At 40.4% G+C, this 21,927-nt stretch overlaps 1 protein-coding gene across 14 annotated transcripts in view; it reads left to right on the top strand.

Moving 5' to 3' along the window:
- The window catches only part of CAST (calpastatin), a 52,417-nt gene that overhangs the window by 9,747 nt on the left and 20,743 nt on the right, over positions 1–21,927 (top strand). For 10 of the 14 annotated variants that reach the window (XM_027707958.1, XM_027707951.1, XM_027707955.1 and 7 more), the window contains exons 3-4: positions 4,158–4,229; positions 19,150–19,206. In XM_027707958.1, the coding sequence (XP_027563759.1) occupies positions 4,158–4,229; positions 19,150–19,206 (129 nt within the window). Of the gene's footprint in view, positions 1–4,157; positions 4,230–9,188; positions 9,298–10,818; positions 10,824–19,149; positions 19,207–21,927 lie in introns of those variants that run through there. The other 4 variants (XM_027707950.1, XM_027707963.1, XM_027707961.1 and 1 more) reach the window with 4 other exon arrangements.

Genomic DNA, 21,927 nt, shown 5'->3' with positions numbered 1-21,927 from the left:
TTGCGTGTTTTTGCAGCTGGGATGCAGCTGCCATCCAGAAGAAGTGAGTGATGTGCTGCACTTCTCCGCATATCTGTCCCCCTATTTTCTCATTTTATTGTGACATAATGGACCTGAGTCAATATGACTACAGCATACCATTGCAAAGTGTATGAAACAGTGAATTTCCTTTCTTCTCCTTTACTCCTGATGTTCTAGGGCTTTCAGCAATTTGTTAACATGTGAGGGACAGCTGGTATGGTTTTTTCTTACCCCACAGTCTTCACCTTACATATGCCCTTCTATCAGTTTCAAATCACTGCCCATGAGGGCGCTGTGCTCTAGAAACTTTGGGATACTAAAAGATAAATTCTTTCAAGGGGAAATGGGACAAAATCACTGAAGAGAAACCCAGGATGGTTTGTAAAATATACTGAAATTAAGAAGTCCCCAGCCCACACATTATCTGAGTCTGCAAGAGTATTAGGAAGAAATATCAACATGGGCCTGACCTATTTCTACATCACTGGTTTTAGTTTTTTTCATATGAGCTGCTAGAGACTACTGCTAGAGACAGGGAAATATTAAAAGTGAAGCTCATCCAAACCCAGCAAGGCAGGTCTTGCATTGTAATGGGCTGCATGGTCTTGCTGTCCTGTTCTTGCACACCATGTTCAGTGTTGCCCTGTCAGAGGGCTGCCCTTGGGCCACAGTGTGCTCTGCTGCCCAACCATGTTTTATTCCTAAGATCAAGCCTCCTGTTGTATGTGACTGTGCTCTGAAACCCCTCTGCTCTGTTTTGAGTGGATGCAGGCTCGAGTTAATAACTGCACGTGATCTGGAAAGACCTATTCTTTTTTTTCTGTCGTAGAGGGAAATACCAGGGAGAGGTTCTATATCCCTGTAAAAGCCCAGCCTGTGCATTGCTGCTGTCAGGATGTGAAAATGTGGTATTAAAAGACAGACAGAGCCATATATTTCAGGAATTTGAAGCCCCAGCTTAGAGTGAGGTCACGTTTTACCAGATACAGTGTGAAACTGGCCTCTCTCTAATGTGTCCTGACATTCCAAGCCGTGCTTTACAGCAGTGTAGACAAAATCTGTGCTGCTTGCTCAGCTCATTATACTTTACTTTGCAGGAAATAAATTCTTTACTTTGAGAGGATGACAGTGATAATTGGTGCTGAAGCATTCCTGTCCTTTTAGAATTGTTTCTTTGCTCTGAAGCCAGGATTTCTGTGATGCTTTTTAATCTTGATGCTTGTCATTCAGGATTCCTTATCCAGAAAAGCATTAGAGTCACTCAGAGTCCCGGGGCATAGTGCTGAGTAAAGGCATTAATTATGACTGGTGACAGTCTCTTGGAGTGCTCACTGCTGGTCTGAGTTGTGCATAGGTAACTTTTCACTGTAGCATTTGTGAGGGTTTTTTTCTACTTTGGTACCAAATTATTTACTTTAAACTGCATTGTTTGTTTGTTTTCTTTCTGTCCCTGTACCCCACAGCACTGTGGGCACTGGCACAGGGGATTGTGGCCCTGGTCCACCCTCAGTAGAGGGATTCTGAGAAGCTTCTTTGTTGTCTCCCTCTTCGGTTTTGGTGGTTCTTTGGCTAAAATGCCAAGGGTAGTTGAAAGATAACATTATTTCCGTTAAATTTTTGGTACTCATTGAGAGTTGTTGTGATGTGAGGCTCTTTCTGCTGTAAGAAGAAATATAGTGTGACTGCTGCTCAAGCAAAACTTGAATGAAAGATTGATAGGGGGAGGCTGAAATGCTGCTGATGGTCAGAGACATTTTCAGAAAAGAGATTGCACATACTTTCTTTTTGTGGTTTCGTGTGTTTGTTTTTTTTTTTCTATTAAGCCAACTGTACCATGTCTTCCCTTGGAAGATCTGCATATCAAAAGGATTTATATTTCATTTCTCCTTTATTAAACCTGCAGAATTAATATTCCACTCTGAAACAGTGTTTTGTCTTTTTGTTTTGAAGCCACTGCTGATAATGAAGAGTAGATTATAAGTACCTATATGCCACAGCTTTTATTTCTTCTCACACAATTTTTTACAGGCTTGTGATTCTTTTAATTAATTTCATAAAGAAGTTGTGCTTTGATAATTCATTGGCTCTGTTATTATCAGGTTGAAAGGTGAGGTGTGAGTACAGCTGCAAGGTAATTCTTCAGCTGTTTAGGTCTGAGACTTTCACAGAGGAAAAATACTCTTCCACTTCTTGGAGGGGAGAAGATGGGAACAGCCCTAATGTATTTGTTGATAAAGGGTGTCAGAGCTGGTTTGCATGGAGGGTGGATTTTGGGAAACACATAACATCATTATATTAATAAGAGTGAAAGAATGATGAACCTAATAGTATGATGCGGCCAATCTTTGTGCTTTTACAAAGTATTAAGTACCAAAGAGGTTATTTTTGAAAGATGATCCTGGGAGCTAACATCTATTACTTTACCTAGTGTGTTGTGGACAGTATTCAGTAAATACTCATTTGATCTGGTGGCTTAACTTTCCATGTAGCTTATCTCTAGGTAGTCTTTCTCTACTCCAGAGGAGAATGCATTTGCTTATTTTTCTTTTCTCTCTCCTGCCTTTATTTCTGTTCTGCTTACCATGAAACAGAGAAACATTTACAGTAACAATTTTTTCTTTGTTCTGTTTAATGGTTTAACATAAGTTCATACTCAGAGCAAGGATTTATTTCACTCTTAGTTGTTTGTTTGGTTTTGGGGGTTTTTTTGTACTTCCGGCTTGGTGGGGATGGGGAAAATTAGCCTTGTGCTTGAAATGTTTGAGGGTGTTGGTAGGTGTCATAAAAACTCCTTCTGTAATGTATGGATTTGTGGTATTTTGTGATTCTGGGATTTTTAAGAGCATCAGAGCATCATAGTCTTCAGTACCAAAAGTACATCCTGAAAACCATGAACCATGAGACCCTGAACCAAAGGCTGAGCCTGAGGTGTCAGTCAAGATCTATGGTACTGAAGGCATACCCAGAATACTGATTGCTCTTCAGAGGTCTGCTCTTTTTTTTGGTGATTTTTTTTATTTCTTTTCTCTCTGAAATTGGGAGAGTAACAGTTCAAATTTTTAATTACTTGGACAACCTAATTAGAAGTGGAAGGATCTGTGGATTACGGAGTCTGTACTGGGTAGTACTGGTCTCTACTGGACAACACTAGACTTCAGCAGCTGTGCAGGAGGGTCCTGGGCTGGGACACCAGGAGGAGGCAGCCATAGTCCTCTATAGCAGGAAAAATCACTTACTTTTGGTTTTTGGAACATCCTGTGAAGTCTTACTGGGATGTCATTGTTTCCAGTGTGACCAGTACTAAGTGTGACATTCTTGATGTACATGTCTCTAATTGTTTCAGTTTGTACCTCTGGGCCATATTTTGGTGATGTTAATCTTAGGTAAATGGCCACAGTCGGTGGCCCTCTGCCCAGGCTCTGACTGGAGGTGACTGTCAAATGTGCAGCTTGGTAGCTTGGTTTACTCCAGATGGTCTCCAAATTTTTGAGCTAAATCAGAAGGAGAACAGAAGCTCTGCCTTAATGACAGACATCTCCAGATCCCCCAGTCTGTTCCAATATCTAGTGCCCAATCCATTCAAAACTGGTGCTACTGAGTTTGCTGGTGGAATCTCTTGTCCTTCTGTAGCCTTCCCTGCTTGTGGAGAGCAGCTGGAAGTGTGAATGCTTTAATTGTGTTGTGAATCTTGAGCTTCTTAGAAAAACTATAATTTTGATCTTAGCTTTGTACCTTTACCTCCCTCCCTGAGGGTGATGTTACTTTCTGGGTTATCATTCAAATTATGTCTGAACAGCAATAGCTTGACCTTCTTATTTTCATTGATGTCTTTCATTAAATTACATATGGTTTCTGTTGCTTTAACTGTTACTTAAAATGGAGTAACTCTGCTGCAGGAAATAGCACAGATTTATATATGAGCCATAAAACAGTGAAAGAGAGCTCAGCCTGTTCTGGACTGGGCAACACTGTGTGAAATGTGCCTGCGTGAATTAAAATTACATAGGAGAATTCATTTTTTGATGACTTGCCTTGCAAAAATGTTCTAATTGACTTTTTTTAGTGTCCTTTTTTTTGATTTTTTTTTTCACATAAATATTTCTGATCTTTACTATGTGTTTCTTTTTTTTTTGTAGGAAAAACAAGCAACTGCTAATGTCAGCCAACCCCCCAAAACACAGACAAGGGGAGCACCTTCTGCTGCTAAGGTAACATATACTTAAGGAAGTGGTCTTTTTTACCATTTTACCAGTGAAGAGGATATGGTGTGGCTTCACAGAAAACTATTTGTTCAACAACACTAGGATGCTCTTCGTGACTTGCTAGAAATCATAGTAAATTGAAATGAAGGGGAGCGCAAGCCACTGTTGACTTCCTGAGGAAATAGATGTGGTAGCATTCTCCGCTTTCATGTGTTCTTTGTTAGTGTCCTAGTTATTTTAAAGAATCCTGGTCCCATTGATATCAGTGGCAAACTTCATTTGACTTTTACAGCCCTGTGGTTCTTTTTTCACCTTTAGCTGTTGTATTTTTGGATTCTGTTTACTCAGTGGAACCTGGTGAGATTGAAGCACTGAGAAACCGTCTTTGCTCTCATTGTCCCTGGAGTAAGAGACGTCATAAAGCTGAGTTGCAAAGGAGTGCAGATGATACTCTGAGGAGCAACAGGGTGCTCAGGTCTTGCAGAGTATTGAAAGAAGGTGTTGAAAATACTCTTTCTGATGGTGGTTGATGGCTGTACTTGGTAGTCATTGTTATGTGCTATTTGTCACAGATGACTGAAATGCAGCTCACTGGAAAGAGAAGCAGCAATATGTTTTATGGAGGTAAATTAATAATTTGACAGTTTGATGGAAATTAATGAAGATTAACGGTGGTTTGACAACATTCAGTTAAGTTTGATTGCCAGGTTCACCTCGTTAATTACTGCATGGAAGAAACATAAAAAGGAAAACTGCGTTAGAATTGAGTTGGAATGATTCACACAGAGAGATGAAAAGGGTAATGGAGACCTTCCCACTAAGTCACAAGGTTCAGAGTAGACCCCCTTGCTTTCTAAATTCCTGATGAACCTTAAGTGTGGCTGAGTCCAGTCTTAGTCTCAGATTCGGACAAGGGTTTATGTTTAGTGGAATTATCCATATAATGTTTATAACAGTATTGAGTAACTATATATGGATTGGTGCTGTTTCATAGCAGTAATTCAGCACACTATCACTCACTAACTGAGGATCTGTTGTGAGTAAGGGGTCTCTCTGCCACAGATAAGGAAGGATCTCTGTCTCGGGTGAGGGATCCCAAACCTCAAGAGGCCTCCCTGCTCAGGGGAAGGGTCCCTGGTGTGCAATGCTGCTGCAGTTCAGGGAGACCTCAAATCAGGCCCATCTTGATGGCAGAGTGAATTATTTGGCTGCTGGTCAGTAGTAGAGACAAGATTGATGTCTTGTTTAGCTCTGGTACCTTGTTCTGCACTTTCATTATCTTGCACTTTCAGGTTTCAAAAGCACTTTGTAACTTATTTTTCAACACACCTTCATTCCTTTGTATGTGAGCCAGGGGCTTTCCAGCTCATCAGTTCACACCACGGATGTGAGGCTGGTTGCTCCTACAGATTACTCCAAGGAGTCCATTAATCCACCCCAGTGTTCCATATCTGGAGATAACCAGTTGTTTGAAGGATCCTATCAGCAGGAAGTGTTTCTGCTTTTGAGTGGGATTTTTATTTTCTTAATGAAAGCTGTTGTAAAATAATACTCCTGCAAATTTCTCTAAACCACCTAAGTAATTATTTTTTCCTTTCTACCTAATGAAGGAGGAGACAAGGCTATAAATGCTGTTGTCACTTTCTTTCAATGCTTTTGTCTATCATTGTAAAGACATCCCCAGCTTATCTTTGTATTCCTTTTACTTTGCCAGGGCCTTTCACCTGCTAGTCAAGGTGGATATAGTTGTCCATATGTAGTTCTCATGACAGGTGAGAGAGTCTCAAGGATCATCCTTCCGCATAAGAATCTACAGCTGCATAGCACCATGGAAGCACATAAGTAATTTTCTAACTAACACATCTCTAAGGTTTTTTTTGTTTTTTTTTTTTCAGTTCATGTTCTTTTTATAAGTGTGTCCTCTACCCGAAGTGTGAAAGGCACGAAAGGTAGTGTCATGAAAATAATGCCATGCAATTGCCAGGAATTGCTTTATGTTAGGTTATGACAACCTAGGCTATGTATTTCATCAGTACTTGGTGTTTCCCCAGTTTCTGTGATATTCCAAATATTTATAGGTAAAGATTATATAGTATGAAAATACTTACCTCATGGCTTACCTAATACTGACTGTTATTGGATAGTTATTTTAAATTTACCCATTTTGGTTCCCACTCAGCCATTTCTGCTTTTCTTCACTTAGGCTAAATCTTCTGTTAACTATATCTTTAATTTTTAATAATATCCTGTGAGCCTGTAGTGTTATTTAAAATAGAGCAAAACTCAGAGATGTATTGTTCTTGTAGTTTGTGCTACCTGTAGCTTTTTCATTTGGCTTGCTGTATTTCTTTCTGTCCTTATTTTGATCTCTAAAAATATCTATTGGAAACAAAAATTTTGCAGAGGTTTTGTTTTTTTTTAAAATAGGAATTTTACAGGAAGAGGAGTATTTCTTGAAGAGGCAAGGCAGCCCTTTCTCTTTTGCTGCAAACCGATCAAATCTTTTAATGCAATCAGAAATACTCCACCAGGTCTTAGACAATTTGGAACTGCTGTTTCTTTCTTTATTTTTTTTCCCCCTGAGGTAGCTTTAATGTGTCCTGTGTGCAAAACCTCTTTTGATTCTGTAATAATTCTGTTGGTCAATAATACTTGTCATTGATGCATTTTATCGCAGATAAATTTCTAACTCCTTAGAAGAGACAGGGGAAGTAGGATAGTTAGTTGCTCCAGCTCAAGCCGTTTATTTTTTTAACCTATTCATATCCTCTGGTGAAATGACTTACTCTGAATTGAACAGCCAGAGGGGGTTTTGCTGCCTCCATGTGAGGCCTAAATAATTTTTCCTTTTAGTTAGTAAATAATAATAACTGATGGCTTGTTCCTTCTTGGGTCATTTGCATTTCTGAGTTTTAAGATGGAGGAAGTTGTGTGTGATGATGGCTTGTCATTGTGTCATGGATGTGGGTAGTCTTGACTGTCCTGTGGTGGTACCTGTCACATGGACAACTCCTAAGGGACAGCACTCCCCTGTCTGGCTTCGTTTTCGTTGCACTTTCCATCTGAACAATTCTTTGTGCCTTCGTTTTACCCCTGTGCTCTTCATTTGGTCACTCTCGAGTTCCTGGCATTGCAGCCAGGATGTACTCATTGCTTCTGCTCAGTGTGTTCTTAGAGGGATGTTATTTGGCTGCCTATGGCAACCTTGATGTGCCCAGTTTCTGCATGACTCAAATCTAAATTAATAATTTAAAGGTGTTTAACAGAAACAGATGTTTTGACTCCTTTGTATCTATCACAGGCCTTTCTTTCCTCTTTGATGTGGAGTCCTGTTTGTCTGCAGGTGTTTTCAGTAAGCATTTATCTGCCTTGTCAGATAAATGGACTGAAAAGGTAGATTCAGGTTAGGTTACGATCATCAGGAATATTTACTGGTTGCCTATGAGCAGCCTCTTCCTTGTATACGTTAACTGCAAAAGTGCCCAAATCAGGAGGTCATGGCTTACTAGTATTATCAGCCAGCAGTGAGGAGGAAAATCTGATCTAACCTCCTCCCTCTGCAAAAGATCCCGTACCAGTGCTGCTGCGTTTTCTTTTACAGCCTTTAGTGATGGTTTTGCCAGTTCCACAGCCATAAGGAAAGCCAGTTTCTAGCTCAGTGTTCAATCGTAGCTATTAATAAAAGGCACTGATAATTGAACACAGATGGATCCAGCCACCTTTCTTGCATCTTTGTGTTCTTTTGTGGTAATTCCATTGATAACAGATGAAGTTTTGCTGCTTTTTATGTAGCAGATTTTTTGCATTGCTCTTAACAAGTAATCATTTTCTTTTTGTGGCTGGCTGCCATGGCTTAGAGAAGTGAAGAGTCTGCCCATTTTACTATCATGGACTATTTTTTGAAACAGTGCTGGAAGAGCTCAACAACAGTGGAAATTCAGTAAGAATTGCTTTTATTTCAGATTTTCAGAGAAAGCTTCTTGACCTTAATGATTTAAGAAATTTAAGGCTAGTTGCTTTCAACTGGCATCCAAATTATCACTGTTTTAAAGGGGCTTTCAGTCTGCTTTCTTATACAATGAACAGGAACACAAGATAAAAAAGGGCAGTTAGTAAATACCTTTGAGTGAAGTCCCACTATTTCTGCAGTGGATAAGTTACTCTAGTTTATCATCAAAAGTGGTTCCTACTATCAGTATATTTACTGTTTAGGTTTCTTTCTGTTGCATACCTTATTTAACTGTCACCAAATTTTTATTTGGTGGCCTTTGCAGAGGAACCCTGTAAAGGAATAATTTTTGAGTAAAAGGTGTCTGAAGTTACAGTCCTATATGACAAGTATTGAGAATTTGATTATAGAGCCAAAAAAAATAAATTCAAGAGCAGGTCACTGTGGATATTTCAGGAAGAACCTTTTAATTTATAAATTAATATAAATCATTTAGATTTTTTATGCTTGAAAAAATTCTTAGTCAAGTTTTGATGGCCTTAACTGGTCCAAACCATGATCATGACTTTCAGTTAGTAACATTTGTATACTCTGGGAGCCTGGTTAATCAGTTCAGACTTCTAATGGGAATATTGGTCTCTTGAGGGGAAATGAGTGGTTTCCTTTCCGTGGCACCAGTGCAACTAACTCAAAAGGTGAAAGGTGAACACAGCTTTTTGAAAGCTGAATGTTGCACCATCCCAAGCAGGCATTTCACCCCTGCTTTTGCTTTGTGACTCTCTCAGTGTCAGCCTGCTGACAGCTGTCCCTGCTGGGGAACCTTGGTCCAGCCACTTACCAGAAGTGACCCTAGGATTGGGAGGTGGGTTTGCTCATTGTGGCATCTCGTTTCCACTGTGCTAGCGGAGCCTGAACCTGCTGGTTTGGGTACCCTCCCCTGGCACCGTGGGGCTGTGCTGGCAGTGAGGCAGCCGTGCTGCTGGGTGGAGATTGTGCCACTCAGCACACAGGCTTGGCTTTGCTAGCGCTCCCGGAAGCCACAACCACAGCTGCTCCAGCACTGGGGTGAAGAGCAGCCGCATCCTGCCATTCCTGCTGGAAACAGAAGGCACACATCTGTCCAAAGTGAGTTAGCTATTTTTGTTGGCTCTGCTTTCCTGCTGCCTCTGCTTGAGGCTCATTTGTGTTCATGTTGCAGTCCCTTTTTTATATTTTTTTTTCCTTTCTCCCCCTCCCTGTCTTCTGGGAGTTTTGTAGGCTGAAGTAACACAGGCTGCCAACTTCAAGGCTTCACCCGTGATGCAGTTGTCAGCAGACTTGAGACGCTCCAGAGCGAGCTGTGTGTAGTTCATTAGCTTCTAAAATTATTTTAACATGCTGGAAACACCCTTTTTAGACGCTGTAACACCATGTGACATAAGCAGTTGGAAGTAGAGAGGGAAGGAGAAACAAACTTTTAAAGTGGTGTCTAAGTTGTTCTTATATTGCTGTTGTATTTATGTTTTTGTTTTGGGGTGTGGTTGGCATTTTTTCTTGTTCACAGCCCACGATGTTCCTGCTTCCAAGACCCAGATAATTTTTTTGGCATACAAATGCAGAGCCTATATGCCTGTGGCACATACAGCGTATTGCGTAGTTAGGGTGTGGTGATCTGTAAGAGCAACGTCTTGGTTGAACTGTGCTTTAATATTCTTAAAAATATATAACCTAAAAGATGCTGAAACATCTGATACAGCACATATATGGAAAAAATAATACTTTTCAATAAATTGTATTTTTTCTGCAGTAGTAGAAATTAGGTAGATGAGTGTTGCTTAAGGTATGCCACTATTTGCTTATTGCTGGTAGTATAATACTTACCTCTCTTTTCTCTGGAGAAAGTCAAAATAGTGCATTAAATAGCCCAGAATTCTTGAACATTGCAGACACCTCTGCTGAGCTTTTGATCTCTTTTTTTTTTTTGGCAACTAGCTTTCTCAATGATAGGGTTTTTTAGATTGATATAAAACATACAATAATAACTTATACATTAATCATTCTCTTTCCTAGACTAGCTTATTTGTTACTCTCAGCTTTTTGTATAGAATAGTGCTTTGGGTCTTGGGGGTGGGTCGTGTGGCTTTTTGGGGGGTTGGGTTTTTTGTTGGGTTTTGGTTTTGTTGGGATGTTTTTGTTTGTTTTTGGTTTGGGGGGGTTGATTTGGGGTTTTTTTGAGTGATTGGATATGCAGGGTGTGTTGAACTTGAAGAAAATTCTGTTTCTGATCTTGGAATTGCAGAAACAAGCTCCATTACCAGTTTTTCTCACAGCTCTGATTCTGGAGCTTTGCACTTCAGGCAGACATTCCTCGTTTGAAATCTAGGCAAAGCTGTGCTGCTCTGAAGACGGTGGCTCTTGGAGGATGGCGAGTGGGGGTAGAGAAGTCCAGAAAGCAAAGGAACTGCTTTTTCAGTGAATAGTTCTCCAGCCTCTGCATTCTCACTATTTCTGCCCTTTGTTATCCTGAGAGGAGAATGTCTGCACTCACTAACACTTGAGTCTCATCTGCCAAAGGAAGAGCCTTGCAGGGAGACAGGAGAGGTCGGTGGCCTTGGATACTCCTTGGGAACTCCTTAAGGCTCAGAAACCCTTCTGGTTCTGGAAGAAGTCAGGTCTGTGCCTGCCTTTATGCCATGCTTAGTAGGATTGCTTGGACTAACTAGAAAATTAACATTTTTGATCCCCAGGAGGGAAGTCACTGCTGAAGCAAGAAGTGCCCCAGTCTACCTCTTTTTAAATGGAAATGGTAAAACAATCTTGAATTTTTCTAAAATGATTGAAGATAAAATCCCAACAGCATACCACCACCACTGTTTATGCAGTGTTATCCCTAGATGATCTTTTCACAGCAAAGTTCTATTAAGATTCTTTGACTTGGTAGTTTTTGTTTATTTTTTCTTTATTGTTTTCCATTCATTTTGGTAGCCAGTGCCACCATAACTGTGTGTGTTATACAGTTATACAGCTTCATTAATAATATTTTGTTTCTGCATCCTTGTGGTGAAAAATGCAATTTCTAATTCAGAGTACTGCTTAGCTTGAGTATGGCCTGGCTTGATTGTTGTAATAGAAGTAATCGAACTCATAATCTCGGAGATCTTCAGTCATAAAATGAAGTCCTCTTTTTTGTACCACTTCTGTCTTTTTAGCCCCAACACCCCCCTTTACAAAGTACTGGTTCTGGTTGCAATTCCCTGGTTCTATCCCAGCTCTGCTGAGCAGGGTTTTGCGACACTACAGACCAAGTGACACAAATCCCAGCTGAGCTCAGCAGCTCTGTGTGGCATGTGGCTGGCACCTAATCTCCTGTTTTCATGGTGTTTACTTATCAGGCAGCAGCTTGCCGTTGTGGATAGGTGTGGAACATTCTCGTGTTTGAAACAACACATAGAAATGGAAGCAGTTAGCTGTAGCTAAATGCTAATAGTGTGCAGGAGGTAGAACTGAAAAAAAGGATTTTTGAGCTACCTACAAAAAAAGAAGAACTCGTCTGCAGTGACCAGCTCATACATTACTGTAATGCTGTATTGTGCAGAGTGGGAACCTGAGAAGAGCCATGACTGGACTGGAGCACTGCTTCTAATATTTGAATATGACTGAATGAAAATGAAATTCCAGTGTGCACCAGCTTGTTGAATTTATAGGCGCAGAAACAGGAAGTTTCCAAGAGGAGGTAATTGAGGAGCACATTTTTAAAGGAGTAAGAATGGCGTGTTTAAAGCAGATTATTGATGTAATTTAAAAGAAACAAGGAGTGTGCAGCCTGTGATATTGCCATGGTCTGTTTGCAAGCACACAGATGTGAAGGCAGCATATGAAGTCTGTTACCCTGCTTGGCATGTAATGACTTTCTTTCCAGATTGCTTTTCCTCATCATGAAAGGACATTACGTAGAAGTTGCCTTCGTATGTAGTAAAGCCTTTAAAGCAGTAGCCATGCTGCACGCTGGAGTTTTAGGTAATTTCTTGTGGTTACAAGTTGCATTGTGAGTTCGTGTTTAGGTAGTGTGCATGATCTCTGACCAACTATCAAACTGTTTTCATGCTTCCAAAAGTAGTAAACAACCACAAACAAATGCACAGTGCTTCTTATCATCACCTGTGGGATAATTCTAAATTTTTCTGCACAACCCTAACTTCCTGCATGTAAGTAGCATAAACAGAGGTGTTGGAAGTTTAAAAAAGAGTCAAATGGTACAAAAATTGTTTAGAGTGAGTTGTCATTCACTATCCTCAGTTGTTCTTTTTGTTTAAGCATAAAGCTGTTTCAGAGTCTTAATAGTTAATAAAATAAAGAAAAGCAAACATGCCAGTATTAAGCTTTGAACTTGAATTAGGTTGCTGAAATTCAGACATCTTAAAATAGACATCTAACCTAGAGGTGGTTTGGCAGATCAGTTAATTTCTAGGTGGCGCGAAGCCTTGTTCTACTCTGTGGTAAATATGATACAGATCTCGTTCACTGATTTGCTTGATAACATTTGAAGTAGTGTCACCAAATTCAAATAGGTTGTCTCAAAAAACACTGCTTAAAAAACCTGTTATGTTAAAATTAAGCAGTATGGTTAGCCAGCTTTAGCTGATACATAACATTCAGTGATGAAATATTGTCAAGATTCTTCTCTGTTCCAAAATAGCAGAAATTTTATTCTAATATTCAAAATAGAAGAAACCAGTAAGAGTGAGTCTGTGTTATGGAAGTTGTCTGGCTCAATGTTCCATGATGATCAATAAATTTAGCAGCACATGAGGCTGTAAAAAGGCTTTATGAGCTAATCAGCTTTTCAATTTCCTGGTTCAGACCAGCCTCTTATAAAAATCTGTCATATTTTTATTTCAGGAGAAAATGGCTTTGTTTCGTATGTGTCTTTCAGCATCTCTCAGTGATGGTTAATCTTGCTCCTGGGTACAGACTAATAATTGCTGCAAATACTTGTTCTGTGTGGTGAGAAAATTGCAGAATGATGAAATTTTGGGATTAATCTTTTCCATGGTAGCAAGCCAGATCGTCTTCTGAACTGAGTTTTGCAGAGAGACATAGTCCTGTGTTATCAGTAGCCTTTTGGTCTGGTCTCTGATTTACTGCAGTCGACTTTCTGCTGGGGAAAGGAAGCACCGACATAATCCTACTGTTTGTTACTACTTTTACTGTCATTTAGCAGGAGAGTGCATATGGAGAGTTTGGAGGTTGTCAGACAGGAAATCCTCTTCCGGAGGGCTCCTAGGATGGCACTTCAGGCAGGAACATCCTGAGTCTCTCCTGGTGGTTCTTCCAGGCGTGATCCCCCTCTCCCTCCCGCACATCTTCTCAAACACAGACACTGTTCCCTGAGTCTCAGTGCAGTTTAATTTTGTTCTGAACATGCCCTTTGAGTTTTGTGTGTCCTCTGCAGATGCGTGTGCTTCAGCTCTACTTCACTTTATTCTTCACATTTGCGCTGGGCTGGGAGTGTATATTGGCACAGAGCAAAATCATAAGTTTCTTAGCTCTGAGGGGCAGTCAGTTTTTCTCTAAAATTACTTTTATTGTTCTCTTTATCAAGTTGTAGAAATTTAAACTCTGATAGATTTATATAATATATGTAATTAATATATTTATATTTCTTTTATGTTTATAATTATACTTATATTAATCAATAGAATTAATATTAATTATTAATGTATTTTAAATAATTATATTCCTTATAATTCATTAATTATATTACATAATATAATCTCTAGTAATAGGTTTTACACATTTTCCAGTTATATTCATAACAGCTGAGTTCATGAATGATAAAAGCACAGGAAGCATCTCTAGAGAGAGGGTTTCTTCTTGTTAGTTTGGGTTTTTTTAAAGACCGGTATTTAAAACCAGTTATATTGATGAATTGATCTACAATAGCATGAAGTAAAAAGACTGCCTAAAGTAACAACTCTAGCAAAGAATTTTAGATTGAGGTAGATCATAGCTACAGAAAAAGTAACTACCAGCTGTCCTCCAAGGATTTTTTTTTTCCCCACCCCCCCCTCAGTGGCTGGGAGGGGCAGTAGGCTTTGTTTATAACATGCAGTGTTGGTGAGTTTCAGTAATGATAATGGGCTTTAGAAAGGAAAGAGGCACATGGCAAAGTCAGTCATTAGAATTTGCACTGTAAACTGTTTAGGAATCATTGTGATCACTTCTGCAAAGAAACTGATCACAACAGGACAACATAATAGCCTGTATATTAGCAGTGTTTTATGTAAATATACCAATGTCTGAGTGATACACAGGTGCTAATTGGAAACCTGTGTCCTGCTGCTCCATTTCGTTAAGTTCTTAATATTAAACTTCCACAAAATTAACTGAGAGCCTGAAATCTTGAAAAGAACATTGTTTTCTTGGTTGTGTGTGGATTTTTACCTTTCTCTTAAAAAGGTGTTGTTTTTCGTAACAACTTAATAGCACAACTACATATAAGAACAGTAATTACAGAATAATAGGATATTTCCAAAATTACTTGGAATGGAAAATGACACAGAAGCACTCAAATTTGTAGTTTTTAACTCAGCTGTTATAGATACCGCTACAGTAAAATTTATATAGAGTTAGTGCTGAATTTTTTCCAGTTTTAAATCACTGCATGTCTTAGCTCCTGCGTAGCCTTAATATACATGTTTATATCTTTATGTATTTATTTGTACATGTCCACACACACAGATGTTGGCTCAGATAGCGTCTCACAACTCCTTGTGGGCTTAAAGGAAAATTAATCAAACTGTGTTTATGCCACAGATCAGAGAACTGCATAGCCCTTAGCACATGCTGTCAAACCAAGTGAGAGATTTAACCTGTAGCACTTCAATTGGTATTTACACTTCAGTGAAATAACCCATTATTTTTCACAGTAGTTCTCTGGAAGAGCTTTTGCTGCCCACATCTTACAAGCACACATCTTAAAGCTTAATATCAGAGCCATTCATGTAAAGAACCATTTCTAATCAAGCAGATTAGGTTTTCCCTTGCATTACACAGCTGGTTGGAGGTAACCCTGCAAGTTAGTCATATTAGAATCATAGAGTTGATGTCAGCTCTGAGTCTAAGAAGCTGTCGCAGCTCATTCATATGTAAGCTGTGTTAAGCCCAAAAGAATATTTGGGTGGCTCTTCAGTCTTCTGTTTTAGTCTTGAGTTCAGGTAGATAACTCAGAAAAGACTTATATAAACTCTCTCAAGGGCTGCCAGGGCCGGAGGCACCTGGTTCATCTGAATAGTCTTTGCCACAGAAGGAATTCTTGCCTCTCTCTAGGAGGAATACGTTTGAGCTCTGACTTGAGAGATTGTTACAGAGTAAGTCATTTTGTTGTTTCCCATTTTATTGGCTTCCTGACCAGCGTACAAAGAATCATGTGCTGACTTGCTTTTCCTGTCACTAAGCTGTCCCTCATACATACTTTTTCTTCTACTTTTTCTTCAGTTTTCCCCCCTAAATCCGTCCTCAGATCTTTCTTTATCCATATGTGCTTCAATGTGATGGCCAGAATTGTCCTGGCATTTGACCTAGAGAAGGTCACGTCAAAAAGGTTGAAAGTTATATTTCACATTTACATTTATGTAGTCACAGCAACATATTATTTTCCCCCAGATTGCTCTTTCCTTGTTTGTTTTTGGCAAGAGTGTCTCAGTCTATGGCACTATAGCCTTCACATATTTTTGTCAGTATTGCTGCTGGTTTGGGGGTTTTGTGTTGCTGCATCTGATTGTCTTCAACCTACCACCAGTGTCAGAGGTCTCTTCAGGCTGAAGCTGACTAACTTCCCTGTTTCATTGAGAAAATACTACCACAAGTACTGTGAAAAGTTGCACTGACAGCATTTCCTCCTCTGAAGGTTCATTGCTTTATTCCTGACCAAACGATTAATTCTTATTTTTTCTCTTGTTATCATCTAAGTGTTTCTGTATGGGTTGCTTGGCAAATGTTTTCAGCATCTCTCATGGTTTTGAAGGTTTCCACCAGGTGCACTGTGCTCCTTTCTGAGCGTGGGCAGTGACCATCCTCAGTCTGATGAATCTTCTCCATGAATTTCCAGAACTTAAAGTTTTAATTGACAATATCTCTCACTGTGTTGCATATGGAGTAGTTTCAGTGATGTTTAGCTGTCTGTAACCAAGACCTGTCATGAATTTCTTCACCTGCTGTTTTCTTTTTCCAAAGGGCATCCACATCCGATCATCTGAGCAGTTAAAAATGTTATCTTTTGGTATTTGTCACCATTTCTTTCTTCTTCTTCTCTTGTCACATTTTCCTTTTTACTTGCAGATTTCTGAGGTACACACAGTGAGACTAGACAACCAATTTTGGGTAGATTTTTTGTAGAGTTTTACTAACCCACTTCTTGGTTTCTGTGGCTTTTCTCTTTCAACAGTAGCATAAAGACAAATTTCAGATTAAATCCCAGGTCTCTTCATCAGCTCTTCCTGGAAAGCCATTCTCTAACTCAAGAACACCTGAGGTCCCTTGGTGAGCTCCTGTGCCTGTCCTGCGAGCTGCGTGGGCTGGTGAGAGGACAGGCTGTGGCCCCACAGCTGTCACACCACCCATTACCAGGGTGGGGTAATTAACAGGGCATCAGTCTTTACTTAATCACTGTTATCCTGTAACCTCTTCTCTGTCTTTCAAGTCCCTTCTGTGATGGTTGTGGGACTCTGATGCAGGGAGCATCTCCATGTTCCTCCCTGCTTGTGGACTACCTGTGGTCTTGGATGTTTTGCTGTGGATTTGCCTCCACTCCCAGCACGTAGAAGAACTGTCTGACAGACAACCCTCAGGGTAGGACCCCACCGTGGGTCATGGCCAGGGCTGGCACAACACCCTCCAGGACCCATGCTTCTTTCCAAGCAGGAGAACAGGAATCAGCACTGATCACAATTGTTTTTCCCTCTGCTGTTGGCTATGCCCTTCAGGGATCCCTGGCAGCTCAAAGGACACCCCTCTCTCTCTGCCCAGCCCCAGCCTCAGCCTCCTGACTCAGTCCATCCCTCACTGTTTGGCTTCCCAGCTGTTCAGTGGGGCTGTGTCTGGCCCATGCCACAGTGGGATTCCCCTCCATAGGAGCGAGCCGGGTGTGCCTGCCTGGGCCAGAGCTGCTTAGCAGCTCTGCGTCAGGCTGTTGTTATGCTGGTTGCCAGGCAGCGCTTTAATATTTACCTCCACTCCTGACACACGTCTGAGTGTTGCTTCACCCTTTCTGCAGCCTGGCTGAGGGGCTGCAGCAAACTGCAGAGAACAGCTGCGCACAGCTGGCAGGATCCTTGGGGACGGGAGCACCAGGGCCCCCCTCGGTAAGAGGATGACCCCCAGAGCCAGGCTGGTGCTGACAAAGTGGCACAAGGGTGACCAGATGAAGGACTGGACCTCAGCAGCCTCTTGGTTGTCAGCCTGCCAGGCTCAGCATGGCTGCACACCCCCCTCGCTAAAGGGCTGGAAGAACAAGGACCCCCTTCTTCCTTGTAATGCCTTTTCTGGGGGACAGAGGGGAAAATTGGAGGTCTTGAGTATTGTGGAATTCAGGCAGAAAGTAAGTGAGCCGAGGCACTCTGTGGTGATGTGATGGAAGGTCACGGTGCTCCCTGTGTGCTCTTCCCCTGTCTGACTCCCCAGGACAAGGCTTTGTTTCCCTGAGTCAACCCCAAGTATCCACAGGGCTCAGTGTTCTCCACAACCACTGATCAGCAGCTGTGCATTGAACTGTTTTTCTGCTTTCAAACCACTTCTCTTCCTCCATGAGCATTTACACTCTTTGTTTCTCCTGGTCACTGCCCTCCAGCTGAACAGGGCAGAAAGAAGCAGCTGAGGTTTTGGGAGGTTTTTTGCTAATCTCTGCAGACTGTAGTGGTGCTGCTGTGCTGGGACTTGTGAAGGAATTTTTCAGTGCATTGTAAGACAGTGACTTGGTAGGAGTTTTCTGAGGGGAGGAAGGGAGAAGGGCTCAGATAAATGTTTTTATTAAATAGACGGACTAGGATGACTAATATGAAGGTGTAGAGCAGATACCTACTTGTTAGTCATGTAAAAGGAATTCAGATTAATTTCTTGGAGAAGAAAGAAAAGGAGAGGGAAAACTATTAAAGAGCGAATGATGAAAAATACCTTATTGCCTACCGATTTACCTGATGATACAGGAATATATTAAAGGGTTATTGAAAACCTTTTGTTAGTGTGATGGAGATGACAAATCATGGAATCATAGAATACACCTATTAGAGCATCTACAAAATACTGCAAAACACAGCTTTGAGCAGAGGAATGTGAAACAGGAATAGAGGAGTAGTATTACATCTGTATAAAGTATTGATGAGACAACTGGAATATTCATCTCTGGGCTTTGAAGTTTGATGCAGCCACAACAGACGTACAACATGCTCTTCTTGAATTGGCATCCAGAAGTTAGGGAAACAGACCATGTCTTTTGCAGAGTTCCAAAAGGGTCACATGATATGTAGAAACATTTGTGTGTGTGTGTGTGTGTGTGTGTGTGTGTGTGTGTGTGTGTGTGTTTGGTAGATATTAAATATTCCTTTTTATTTCAACATATTTGAGTTTGCTACTTTAGTATTAAATATTTTGAATGACAGATTGGTGAATCCAAAAGTCTTTTTTTTTGCTAAAAAGAAAAGAATAAGTGTGGACAAATCCTGCACAGTAAGTGTGTATGCCTCAGTGTGAGAGCAGGATTTGAGTCTGTCTTGATACGTGATGCAAAATTTGCTATCATTACATGTCAGTGGGCATCATCACACTGTCAAAATTCTTCATGTATGTATTGTAGAAATACAGGCAAGGCAAAAGATCTAAAATGGTAACTCTATTTTTTAATTTTTAACTAGATAACTGATGAATTCAGATTGTTTATGCTTGGTTAATACAAATGTATAACAAAGATAAAGTTCCTTAAATTATTTTTTTTTCTCTCAAAAGCAGTCTCCCTCTGCGGATGCATCAAAACCACAAATTATGAAGCCGTCTGAAACCAGGGTAAGAATTCCTGAAAAAATTGTGCTTGCAGTTAAACACAAATGTATGAAGCCATGGAATTTCTTTTTTTAGCTCTTGGATACTGAGTGACTTTACTTTCCGTATTTCTTATCTGCAGCTTAGTTCCCTCTGCAAAAGGTATCTAAAAAATGCTATTCAGAGCATTCAGAGCTTTTTATGATAGCAGTAAAAAATAAAATGTTAATGACAGTGTTTAATTTTAGCTCTGTCACACTTTGTAACATGTATATAGCTCCCTCCAATATAATTGCAGGGTTATTTACCTGGTTATAATTTTTCACATATTCATCAAATTCAGGACAAGCTTCAACTTCTGCATATGCGATTGCACCTTCTCATTAATTTCCAATCTTTCTCTGTCTGATGGCTCCCTTGTCTTTGTCCTTTGTGCCTGTTCTGTCTTGTTTTATGACTGGAATTTCCTTGGTCGGAGCTGTGTCATCAGTCATGTATGTTACTTATTAGAAGACAGTCATAATCTTCCCTTACACTTCCGTTGCCTAACAGAAGTTACTTGTGTTGTTTAAACAAATGATTAATGACTCTTCCCCTCTTTCATTTTCCACAATCCTAACAGTGAGACCAACGAAAACATTGAATACCAAAGCAGGCCAGCAGGGACTTGCATGGCAGAAAACATTAGGGCTGCTTGCACCTTGTGTAAGGGCCTGGTAAGGGTTACCTTGTGTAACCCCTGGTGGTCCTGTCGACCAGGCAGAGCCAACTCTGCAGGTAAATGGCACTGCCAGACACCTTTTGAACACCTACAGTGTGTTACACAGGGTATCTGGGCAACCAGATTACAGCATCATTATGATGATTTTTTTCCATTTATCAAATGGGAAATTTCTTTGCTGTAGCTTTTGTCTCTGGTCATTCTGACGTGTATCTTCATCTAGGTGGAGCACCTATCTCCACCTTCTCTGCGTTTGAGCTTAATCATTACATTTCTGTCAGCCTTTTAAAACTCTTTTCCTCCATGCACACATCTAAGGCTTAGATTGATAGAAGCAAGCTGGATGACAATTAAGCCTTTTCCATTTGTGCATGATCATCATTACACATAAATGAAGGTGTCTGCAAGACTTTGGTTTCTTCCTCCTGTTATGTTTGTGGGTAAACTCATTTGTATCATGTTCGTTACTGCTGGAGTTCTCCATATGGTTTAGCCCAGACTGCTACCTGAAAATAGTTATGGTCTTTCCCTACTTCAATTTAAAATAACTCTCAGAAGAACACGGTAAATGAGCCAAAAATAGAGTGGAGGCATTCTTCAGCACTGTAAGAGTGGTAAACACAAATCCCTTTGAAACAGTGTCCCGCATTTGCGTGTGTTAAGATAATTAGTGTTTTCTTTTAATGTCTGTTGCATTATTGATGTCTTTCTCCTGCTGGATTAAGGAAGTCACTTGCATGTTTGACAGTAGACTTCTTTGAAAAGAAGAAAGGTTGCTGAGTCACTTTAATATCTAGTCCTAAATTTCTTGCAAATTGATAACTCTTTCCCAACTGCCTGCTGTAACCACATCTCATTTGCCTTTCCTAGGGTCTTTCTAGTGTGCCACTAGTCTTAAACATGCTCTGGGGCTTTCTTTAGCTTTCATTTCTGTGTATGTGTATCCTTTGTCTCTAATGAACCTTCAGTATTATGTCTCTCTGAGAAAGCTGTGAGCTGCTGCAGCAGAGGAAGGAATGTGGAACTTCTTGTTCTGTAGGCAAAGCCTGGGTTTAGGTGGAGAGTTTGGAGGACCTGACACCCCTGCAGGGGGATTAAAGGAAGCAGGTGCTGCCACTGCCAAAGCCACATCCTGTTCAGCTCTCTTTCTTTTGCATGTGTAAAGTAGGGAACTAGGTAAAAAATACTGGTTTTTTTTCCAGGCTATCTTTCACTTTCCAGAGTCAGCTTAAAATGCCTTCTCTCAGATCCTGGCACAGAGCAGCTGGGGGAGCAAGCAGTTGAAGGGGAGGTGAAACATCTTTTTCTCCATAGGAATTCAGTGCACACTGTCAACTGATGCCATGGCTTCAGGCTGTGGCTGCTCACAGCTGACTCTGCTTAAAGGATGACTGAACAGTTCCCTCTGAATGTATAGTCTCCTACTAAAATTGTTTTACTTGCCTGCTGATTTTAATTGGATTTGAACTTTGTCATTGCTAAAAGTGTATTTAAATAGATGTGTCTGTGTATATGAGCATGTGTGTGTTTATGATCATGGATTTTAGTGTGGCCTTAGCATCCCCATGTGTGTAAGTCCTGAAACAAAGCGTGTGGACCCCCACATGGGTCCATATATTCAGCATTGTCATAGATAAATTTATAGTACGAGCAATTCTGAACATTTTAAAAGACAGAAGAAGAATAACAAGTAATGCATACCCCATGCAAGAGGTGCATTAAGTATTTAGTAAAAAAATATTTACAGTATTTAAAAAAAAAGACTTGCAGTTGCTTATAATTGGTTTGGCAGGTTGAGAATTTGTATTTAATGTTCTGTGAAGGTTTTGTAAGGTGTTGGCGGAAATGCAAGTACATATATTTTATTGTCCTGCAAAAAAAGGTGTGTTGGTCTTCTTCTTCTGAAGAGTACATAAGGAAAACCTGAATTTGTGCTCTGACAGCAGGGTACTTAAAGTCCTCATCAGGCAGCAGTCCCACAGCAGCAAAAGTCAAACTCTGTGTTTCTTGAACCTTATCCTTGC

The sequence above is a fragment of the Neopelma chrysocephalum genome, unplaced genomic scaffold, assembly GCF_003984885.1.
Source record: "Neopelma chrysocephalum unplaced genomic scaffold, ASM398488v2 Primary Assembly neopelma1_95109, whole genome shotgun sequence".
Lineage (NCBI taxonomy): Eukaryota > Metazoa > Chordata > Aves > Passeriformes > Pipridae > Neopelma > Neopelma chrysocephalum.
Note: the sequence above shows the minus strand (reverse complement) of the source record. Positions and strands in the feature narration are given on the sequence as shown.